Here is an 11,347-nt window from a genome sequence, read left to right on the forward strand (position 1 = left end):
TATAGTAGCTCTCATTAATTTTTTTGAGGAAACGCCATACTGTTTTTCATAGTGGCTGTACTAATTTACATCCCCACCAACAGTGTATGCAGGTTCTTTTTCCTCACATTCTCACCAGGCCAGTTGTCTTTTTGATGACCATTCCAACAAGTGTGAGACTGTGTGTCACTGTGGTTTTGATTTGCATTTTCCTCATCATAAAAAGACTTGTTAAATATTCCTTCATTTTATTTAATGGAAAGTAATAAGGTAGTAATAAGGAAGGTAAATACCAAGTATAATCTCATTATATATTGGGGATTAAATAGTCCTAGTTAATACTAAAAAAGAACAATAAATTCATTAATATGATGTGCTGTATAAAAAGAGCATGGATCATGTCTCAGGCTGACCTCTATTTGTACTATAGCTCTGTCATAAACTCAACTGTGTGATCCTTGGTTTATTATTTAACTTCCTTAATCCCCAGATATTTAACCATAAATATACTAGTTAACTGTGGAAGGAGCCTCGGTGTCCATCGAAAGGTGAATGGATAGAGAAGCTGCGGTCTGTGTATACACTGGGATATTCCTCAGCCATTAGAAATGACAAATACCCACCATTTGCTTTGACGTGGATGGACCTGAGGGTATGATGCTGAGTGAAGTAAGTCAATCGGAGAAGGACAAACATTATATGGTCTCATTCGTTTGGGGAATATAAAAAATAGTGAAAGGGAATAAAGGGAAAAGGAGTGAAAATATCAGACAGGGAGACAAAACATGAGAGACTCCTAACTCTGGGAAATGAACAAGGGGTAGTGGAAGGGGAGGTGGGCAGGGGGTTGGGGTGACTGGGTGATGGGCACAGAGGGGGGCACTTGGCAGGATGAGCACTGGGTGTTATGCTATATGTTGGCACATTGAACTCCAATAAAAATAAATTAATTAAAAATAAAAATAAATTAAAAATAAAAATAAAAGCTAAGGAAAATAAATAAATAAATATACTTGTTTTTTTCTAAAAACATACTAGTTTATCCTGATTCAGTTGTGAATTGTGAAAACTAAATAATAATGTATGTAAAATGCCTACAATGCGGTAAATACTCAATAAATGAGAGTCTTAAAATTTTTTATAAATAAATAAATAAATAAATAAATAAATAAGAGTCTTCCCCTTTTCCCTACTTTTGTGTTAAACCTCACACAAAATTTTCTCTGGAAGAAATATTTCTGTTATTTCTGTTATTTGTAATTTCTTATTTATATGAAAGAAAAAATTCATGCATAGAATGAATATGTGTATATTTTGTGTATATTTATGTGTATATTTATACTCTACCCTTTCTGCAAAATAAAATATGTAAACCAAAAATTTAAATCTAAATGAACATAGCTAGGAGTGACCATGGGAGAAGAAAGAGATAGAGTTGTATCATAAAACTTAAGTTTAAGAAAGCTTTCACAACAGAAAGAAAGCAAGCTATCATAGCCAACATCACACTTAATCATGAGAAACTTAGTTTTCCACTAAGATCAGATACAAAGCAAAGATATCACTTCTCACCACTCCTTTTCAACATTGTACTGGAAGTCCTTGTTGATGTAATAAGACAAGAAAAGGTGTACAGATTGGGGACACATAAAACTATCGTTTTTCAAATGACATGATTGTCTATGTAGAAAATCTGAAAGAACTGTTCAAGTAGGCAGTTAGTTTTTAACAGGGTACCTGGAAGCCAGCAATAAGGAGGTCATGACCAGCTACCAGGAAAGTCAGAGACCTGTTCTGGCACACTCCACAAAAAGCCAGATCAAATGAGACAGGCTCAAGATGGTGGGTCCCAGAACAGGAAACCCCTGACCAAATTAAGAAGAAAAACTGTGAAACCCTGCATCCTTCCCACAAGTAATGAATATTCCATCCCCTACGTAACAACTGTCAATAAAAAACAGAAATCCAAACCCCACAGAGTGCATCTCTCTTTCTAGAATTTGCCCGTTCTCATTATCTCAAGAGTGTATTTTTTCAGTTTAATAGACTTTCTTGTTTGTGTTGCTCATCTGCTGTGTTGCATGCCTATCCCTGAATTCTTTTTTGAGACAAGACCAAGGACCTTCAGCAACATCTTTGGGCATGGACTGGGTCCAAACTCTAGGGCCCAGGATCTCCCCAGTTCATCCAGCAACAGAATCAACAAAAAAATTTCTGGAACTAATAAGTGGTTATAACCAGGGTGTAGGATACAAGTTCAACATACAAAATCAACTGCTTTCCTATATGCCATCAATGAGCAAGGGGAATTTGAAATTAAAAACATGATACCATTTACATCAGCACCTCAAAAAGTGAAATTATTACATATCTAAACAAAATATACATAAGAACTATGAGGAGAACAAAATCAAAGGAGAACTGAATGAATGGTGAGGTAGCCAATATTCATTAATAGGAAGATTCAGTACTGTCAAGATGTCAGTTCTTCTCAACTTGATTGACAGATTCAACACAATCCCAATTAAAATACCAGAAATTATTTTATAAACATCAACAAACTGATTCTAAAGTTTATATAAAGAGGAAAAGACCCAGAATAGTTGATAGAGTATCGAAGAAGAACAAAATAGGCAGACTAACTGGAACTAACTTTAAGACTTACTATAAAGCTACAGTAATTAAAACAGTGTGGTACTAGCAAAAGAAAAGACAAATAGATCAGTGTAACAGACTAGATCACCCAGAAATAGAGTCCCAGAAATACAGTGAACTGATCTTTGACAAAGGAGCAAAGGCAATACAACAGAACAAAGGTAGTCTCTTCAACAAACGGTGCTGGAACAACTGGACACTCACATGCAAAAAAAAAAAATGAAGCTAGATTTGAACCTTTCATCCTCCACAGAAATTACTCAAAATGGATCATCTAAGTGTAAGATGCAAAATCATAAAACTCCTAGAAGATAAATAGGAAAAAATCTAGAAGATCTTGGGTACGGTGATCCCTTTTTAGATGCCATACCAAAGACATAGTCTGTTAAAGAAATAATCGATAAGCTGGGCTTCGTTAAAATTAAAAACTTTTGCTACGCAAAAGACAATGTCCAGAGAATTAGAAGACAAGTCACAAAAGAGGAAAATCATTTGCAAAAGATATATCTGTTAAAAAAAACTGTTATTCAAAATATACAAAGAACTCTTAAAATGCAACAATATGAAAACAAACAATCCAAACAAAAAGTGGGCCAAAGACTTTAACAGATATTTCACCAAAGGAGATATCAAGATGGCAAATAAGTAGGGGCAACTGGGGGGCTCAGTGGTTCATCTGCCTTGGCTCAGGTCCTGATCCCGGGGTCCGGGGATCAAGTCCCTTACTGGGTTCCCCGCATGGAGCCTGCTTCCCCCTCTGCCTGTGTCTCCGCCTCTCTCTCTCTCTCTCTGTGTCTCCCATGAATAAATAAGTGAAATATTTTTTTAAAAGATGGCAAATAAGTGTATGAAAATATGTTCCACACCATATGTAATCAGGGAAATGCAAATTAAAATATTTAGATACCACTACACACCTGAAGATATCCAGATGGCTAAAAGACATGTGAAAAGAGGCTCAAAAAAAAAAAAGAGGCTCAACATCACTCCCTCATCAGGGAAATACAAATTGAAACCGTGATGAGAGGGGTCCCTGGATGGCTCAGTTAAGCGGCCACTTTGGCTCAGATCATGATCTGGAGACTTGAGATAAAGCCGCATGTTGGCCTCCCTGCTCATCAGGGAGTCTGCTTCTCCTTCTCCCCCACCTCCTGCTCCTTCTCTCTCTCTCTCTCTCCCCCTGTCTCTCTCAAATAAACAAATAAAATGTTTTATTTTTTTTTATAAAATGTTTAAAAAAAAAAAACAACCATGATGAGATATCACCTCACACCTTTCAGAATGGCTAAAATTAACAGGTGGCTGTTAATGGCTAAAATGAACAATTAAAGAAACACTGGGTGTTAGCAAGGATGCAGAGGAAGAGGAACCCTCTTATACTGTCCATGGGAATGCAGACCGATGCAGACACTCTGGAAAGCACTATAGAGGTTCCTCAAAAAGTTAAAAATAGGGCTACCTTACAACCTGCAATTGTAATACTAGGTATTTACCCACAGGATACAGAAATATTAATTTGAAGGGATGTATGCACCCCAATGTTTACAGCAACATCATCAACAGTAGCCAGATTATGGAAACAGCCCAAATGTCCATTGATTGATAAATAGATAAGGAAGTGAGATATATCATTTATATATATGTACATACATACATATATAAAATAGAATATTACTCAGCCATAAAAAAGAATGAAATCGGATGTGTGAAACATTTGATGGAGATTAAGTAGGATTGGAGGAGTACCAGGTGTTTTATGTAAGTGATGAATCACTAAATTCTACACTTGAAACTAACACTATAATGTATGTTAACTGGGATTTAAATTAAGAACTTTAAAAAAAGAAATGAAAAAATAAAAAAAAATTAAAATTAAAAAAAAAAAGAAATGAACCATCAAACAATGAAAAGATATGGGAGAAGCTTAAATGCGTTTTACTAAGGGAATAACAACCTGGAAAGGGCTACAGCCTGTGACTCCGGTGGTTAGAGTCCAGAAAGCGCGAAACTAGGGAGATGGTGAAAGGATCCACCTGAGTAAGGGGTCACCCAGTGACCCCCCCGGACCCCGATGCCCCTGGGACTCTCACCCCCTCAGGACCTCCCCAGGTGACCAGGTGACAGCACCTCGCCCTGGGGGCTGCCTGGGGCTCGGGAGGCCGCCTCGACCCCGGACCGCGGGCCCCCTAGAGGGGCGCACCTGCGAGCCCCAGGCACCTGCGGCCTCTGCACCCTCTGCTCGGTGCACCTGTTGCGCCACCCCAGCTGCTGCCCGGCACTGGGGCTTGCAGCCCTGAAGACTCTGGCTTTCCCTCTTCCCCTCCTCCCCCTCCTCCTCCTTCTCTCCATCCTCTCCTTCCTCCCCATCCTCCCCATCTTCCTCCTCCTCCCCCTCCTCCTCGTCTTCCTCATCCTCCCCCTCCTCCCCGTCCAGTTCAGTCATTTGAGTGTCCAGCTCTTGGTTTTGCCTCGGGCATGATCTCAGAGTCATGGGATTTAGCCTAATGTTGGGCTCTGTGCTCAGTCTGGAGTCTGCTTGTCCCTTTCCTTCCCTCTTTGTCCCTCTCCCTTCACTCCTCCCCCTCTAAAATAAATAAAATCTTTTTTAAGAAGACACAACAAGAAAACTACTGCCAATATCCCTGATGAATTTACATGCAAAAGTTTTCAGTAAACTATTAGGAAACCAAATTCAACAATCTATTAAAAGGATCAGACACCATGATCAATTGGGAATCATCCTTGGGATGCAAGATGGTTTAACATAATTAAATCAATATATGTGATACACTACATTCATTAAATGAGGAATAAAAACCATATGATCATCTCAAGAGATGTAGAAAAAGCATTTGGCAAAATACAACATCCTTTCATAATTTAAAAAAAAAAAACTTTTAAAATGTGGGTGGAGAAGAAACATACCTCAACATTGTAAAAGCCATATATGCTCACACCAAACATCATACTCAATGGTAAAATGTCAAAAGTTTTTCTGCTAAGGTTAGAAACAATGTCAGAAACATGCTTACCATTTCTATACAATGTAGTACTGGAAGTCCTAGCCAAAGCAATCAGTCAAGAAAACAAAATAAAAGGCATCAAATCAGGGGGGAGAAGGTAAATTGTTTTTGCAGATGACATGATCTTATATATATAGGAAATCCTAAAGACTCCACCAAAAAAACTATTAGAACTCTCAACACATTGAGTAAAGTTGCAGGATACAAAATCAACATATGAAGATCAGTTATATTTATGTACACTATGAAATATCTGAAAAATAGATAAAGAAAATAACCCCATTTACAATAACATCAAAACAATAAAATATTTAGGAAAATATCTAATCCAAGGAGGTGAAAGATCTACACACTGAAAACTTTAAGACTTTGATGAAAAAACTGAAAAAAGGTACTGATAAATAGAAAGATATTCCCTACTTACAGATTGGAAGAGCTACTGTTGTAAAAATGTCCATACTGTCCAAAGTCATCAGTAGATTCAACACAATCCCTATCAAAACTCCAATGGCATCTTTTCACAGAAATAGGGAAGAACCCTAAATTTGAATGGAACCATAAAAGATCCTGAAAGACCCTGCGTATGCAAAGAAATCTTAAGAAAGAACAAAGCTGAAGGAATAACACTTCCTGATTACAAGCTATACTACAAAGCTATCGTAATCAAAAAATATGGTATTGGCACAAAAATAGATACACAAACCAACCGAACAGAATCAAGAGCCAAGAAATAAACCCTCACAAATATGTTCAACTAATATTTAACAAAGGAGCCAAAAATATTCAATGGAGAAATAGTGTAGGTCAGTGAGGTCCTTGAGTATCAAGTTCACATACAAACTACCCCAGGAACCAGCAATGAAGATTTTCTCATTGATCATCACCATCACCATAAGAGTCATATTTTAAAAAAGTGGTTTAAGAGGCCCCTCAGAAAACCTCAGTTTTTTTAAGAAGAAAAACAAAAGACAGATGATACAAAATCTCTTCTCATGTTTGAACTGATTTCAAATTCCCCACTCTTAGAAAGTGAAATCATAATGCAAACTGGCAATTTGACCATAGTAGGTGAATAAATGGCTCCTGCCATCTTGGATTTCAGTCACACAAGGTAGTTCCAGGTAATAGGTAATTACCAACCACCTGGTCATTACAGTGAAAGACTCCAGAAAAAATGTAGTGTGTTTAACTTTAAAGTTATCAAGAGGGCAGCCTGGGGGGCTCAGCGGTTTAGAGCCGCCTTCGACCCAGGGCGTGACCCCGGGGACCTGGGATCAAGTCCCACCTCGGGCTCCCTGCATGGAGCCTGCTTCTCCCTCTGCCTGAGTCTCTGCGTCTCTCTGTGTCTCTTATGAATAAATAAATAAAATCTTTTTTTTAAGTGACCAAGAGAACATAGTTTCATGTTTCTCTGTTGCAACGCTTCACTTAAGCATTTATTCACAAACATATTTCAGTTTCAGAATTTGAGTCATGGTCAAAACTTCCATTTATTGCACTAATCCCCACAGAGGATGACTCTCTAATGGAATATAATCTCCACATTAGAAAGCCTCCTGAAATTTCTTCAGTTTTTCCCCTGGATTCTCTGTTTTCTACAAAACAGAGCTAAGCTACTAGGAGCTAATCTACTAAAACCTGGAAGAGCCCCAAAGATTGGAAAGAGGATGCACTCCAGGGAAACATGAGAAAGCCACTGAAACCACTTGGGGAGAGACATCAAGTTTCAGAGTAATCCCTGAGAGGGGTCAATCCCTGAGATTAAACACCCCTTTGCATGCTAAAATGTCTCAGTAAACACCTAGAAAACAAGCTTCTAGAGCCTCCAGAAATTAAGGCAGTCCAGTGGAGCACATATAATGCCCTTACCTGGAGTTTTCATCACCAAAGCCAATGAGGAGACAATGCCTTTCTGTTCAGCTCCACTGTGTCTATCCCTCTTTCCAGGCTGAGCCAGGAAATCCATGTTCGTATGTACGAGAAAGGGACTAATTGTCCATATTACAAGCACTGCTGTGATATACTGAAGGCAAGTGAGGGACATTTGAAGGAGGCTATTTTTTTTAAAGATTTTATTTATTTATTTATTCGTGATAGACACAGAGAGAGAGAGAGACAGACACAGGCAGAGGGAGAGGGAGGCTCCCAGGACTCTGGGATCATGCCCTGAGCTGAAGGCAGACGTACGGTCACTGAGCCACCCGACATCTAGGAAGGAGGCTATTTAATCAAACTACTCTCTCCAGATGGCCACCCAGGAATGGTGAATTTATTGGTTAGTTGGTTGGTTTCTTGTACTAGAAAGAAGTGTATGGAAAAGCTAGTCTCCTAAGATTGTGGCTCATATAGTGGTTTATGGATGCCAAAAGCATGAAACAGCATTATTAATGGTATAAAATGGTAGATTTGCCCCTCTAATACCCTACCTATCCCCAGCTAGTATTTTGGAGGCTTTCAAAGGTGAAGCCACACAGAACTTTACAGAGTCAGTTTAGTCCATCAGTGGTTAAAATAAAAACTGATTACCCCGGTTTTGCCATTAAGCTCCCCACCCTGTGATTATCCCATTACCTACCAACACTTTGACTGAGGTTATGGGGAAAATAATGTTTCTGCTAATAAATATTACCGGGTTTGGAGGTAGAAAAAAAAATGAAATTAAGTGAGAAGTTGTTGGTGTATAATGGAGAGGGTCCTAACCTGTTATTCACATTAAGCAGGCATGGTCCATTCTTCAGGAAGAAGGATAGGAGGCACAGATCTCAAGATTCTGGTTTCTAGTTTGAATTTGTGGGCCTGGACCTAGTTCCTGATCTGTAGCAGGAAACTTATTTATGCTTAATAAATAACAGTCGGAATTATCTGTTGAGCACCTTATTCAGTGAGGGTGGTAAACAAATGACTTTCAAGTTCAACATCGATTGGAAAACTGGACAATTTTAGAACTTGGGTGCCCAAACCTCCTTTTTATGCTTCCTTAAAAACCACCAACAGGAGACTAGTCGTATTGAAGCCCAAATCTCTGTTGTTATTTGCCTTTCAAATTTCTTTATCTTCCATTACTGACCAAGTTATAACTAGTGACTTCCAATAGATAAGGCAAGAGGTCTGAATTTAACCAAAAACACTCTAATATTGAAACTACCATTTTTAAGGCTCCTAGTGCTTTTCAATACTAATTAATTTACAAGATTATTCTGTTGCTTTAACACAAAAATTGGTATTTTTGTTCAATTCTTAAATACTACTGAAAAGTACATGCCTATTGAAATACTTGAAAATATCCTCTCCCTTTCAGAAAACAAATTCCACCCGATAAAAGTGCAGATAAGACCCCATTCAGCCTCAGATCCCTTTGTTTTTATCATCCAAAATTACTTCCAAATGAACTAAAACTTTGTGTTGAAAACATCATTTTCTTTATTTTAACTAGGCAGGATCAGAACATGAAAAATAAGACAGTTCATTTTTTATACTATGTGCAAAATATATGAAAATAAACACTTGCAGGAATGCCTGGGTGGCTCAGCGGTTTAGCACCTGCCTTCGGCCCAGGGCGTGATCCCGGGGTCCCGGGATCGAGTCCCACGTCGGGCTCCCTGCATGGAGCCTGCTTCTCCCTCTGCCTGTGTCTCTGCCTCTCTCTCTCTCTGTGTGTTTCTCATGAATAAATAAATAAAATCTTTAAACATAAAAATAAAAAATAAACACTTGCAAACAGAGATCATTGAAAATAATATTCCCACTTATCTTTTAGAGCAAAGATACTTAATATGGTTTGTCTTTTGTGAATTATTTAGGTGTCACACAGCTGTTAGAGTGATATTTTAAAAGAAAATCTTTAAGGGACAATTTAAGGACAGCCTTGAGTCTCGACTGTAGTAATGTCTGTAACAATTAATTCAGTTGATTATACTATTCTGGAAAGCCAATGATCTGGAGTAAGTTTTAGCTCCATGAGTAATTTAACTAAAATTCAACTAATTTTGTTCTGTTGCCAAAGGTTTAACCACCCTCATATCAGCTGTCCTCAAAATATTTGCTTTTTTTTTTTAACAAGGTGTGTTGAATAAGAGAAAGTGGACGAGTTTGTGCATTGAAGACCCATAATTAACTTTAGGGAAACAAACCAAAATCATACAAGATATTCTTAAGAATTAAAGAAAACATAAAAGAAAGAAATTTAAAAGAAAGAAAGAAAGAAATTTGCCTGGCTGTACCACTGATGTAGAAGATTCTTGCTGCATTGGATTCTAGCAAAAGAATATAAGATTTAGAACTACGATCAATTCAAAATAAGGTGGGATTTATTCTCATCTCGTCTCAAAATATCTCACATTTTCCTGCAGAGCTTACATGCCCTTCTCACAAAAGCTCTCAAGGTGAGTAGGGAGCAGAGAGATTTGTGGTGCACTCATGTCTGTCCTCCTAGGTTTAAGACCCATGAACAGGTCAGCGACACACATTCACGTTGTAACCGAGTTTGTCCTCCTGGGATTCCCCGGTTGCTGGGAGATACAGATTTTCCTCTTCTCCTTCTTTTTGGTGGTTTATGTCTTGACCCTGCTGGGAAATGGAACCATTATCTGTGCAGTGAGATGGGAGCCGCGATTACACACCCCCATGTACTTTCTGCTGGGCAACTTCGCCTTCCTTGAGATCTGGTATGCTTCCTCCACTGTTCCCAATGTCCTGGCCAACATCCTCTCCAAAACCAAGGCCATCTCATTTTCTGGCTGCTTCCTCCAGTTCTACTTCTTCTTTTCCCTGGGCACGACTGAATGTCTCTTCCTGGCAGTAATGGCTTATGATCGTTACCTGGCCATCTGCCACCCACTGCACTACCCCACCGTCATGACTGGGAAACTCTGTAGAACTCTGGTGTCTCTCTGCTGGCTCACTGGATTCCTTGGCTACCCAATCCCCATTTTCCTCATCTCCCGACTCCCTTTCTGTGGATCCAATATCATTGATCACTTCCTGTGTGACATGGACCCCCTGATGGCCCTGTCTTGTGCTCCAGCCCCCATTACTGAACTTATTTTCTACACTCAGAGCTCCCTTGTTCTCTTTTTTACTATTATGTACATTCTTCGATCCTACATCTTGTTACTCAGAGCTGTTTTTCTGGTCCCTTCTGCAGCTGGCCGGAGAAAGGCCTTTTCCACCTGTGGTTCTCATTTAGCTGTGGTGTCTCTTTTTTATGGGACAGTCATGGTAATGTATGTGAGTCCTACATATGGCATCCCAACTTTGATGCAGAAGATTCTCACACTGGTATATTCGATAATGACGCCTCTCTTTAATCCGCTGATCTATAGTCTTCGCAATAAGGACATGAAACTCGCCCTGAGAAACATCCTGTTTAGAATGAGAATTAGTCAAAACTCTTGAGCCGAAGATGTTCAGACTTCCAAGTTCTAATAAAGAATAAGTTGGAGATGTATAAGTTTTTTAGTGGCCTTTTATTTCTTACCCTAATTAAAAGTTTTTCTTTTTCCCTGGAAGTGTGTTCAGCTTAAATACTGACACTGACTACTAAAACCTAAATTCATGGCAAGTAATTTTTCTGAAGGCTATCATTATTGGAGTGATTAAGTGGGACTGCTATATGAGAGAAGTTAGATTTCCTGAAAAATTTACCTTCATTTTTAGGACAAGTCTAATGACCTTTACCAAATAGTTAAAGG

At 38.7% G+C, this 11,347-nt stretch overlaps 1 protein-coding gene across 1 annotated transcript; it reads left to right on the plus strand.

Moving 5' to 3' along the window:
• The first annotated feature begins 10,097 nt into the window (after nucleotides 1-10,097).
• Nucleotides 10,098-11,051, plus strand: LOC482553 (olfactory receptor 11H4). Its single transcript, XM_038557598.1, has one exon. It carries the CDS (start codon nucleotides 10,101-10,103, stop codon nucleotides 11,049-11,051), a length of 951 nt encoding a protein of 316 aa, XP_038413526.1. The 5' UTR covers nucleotides 10,098-10,100.
• The last annotated feature ends 296 nt before the right edge of the window (nucleotides 11,052-11,347 follow it).

The sequence above is a fragment of the Canis lupus genome, chromosome 15, assembly GCF_011100685.1.
Source record: "Canis lupus familiaris isolate Mischka breed German Shepherd chromosome 15, alternate assembly UU_Cfam_GSD_1.0, whole genome shotgun sequence".
Taxonomy (NCBI): Eukaryota; Metazoa; Chordata; class Mammalia; order Carnivora; family Canidae; genus Canis; species Canis lupus.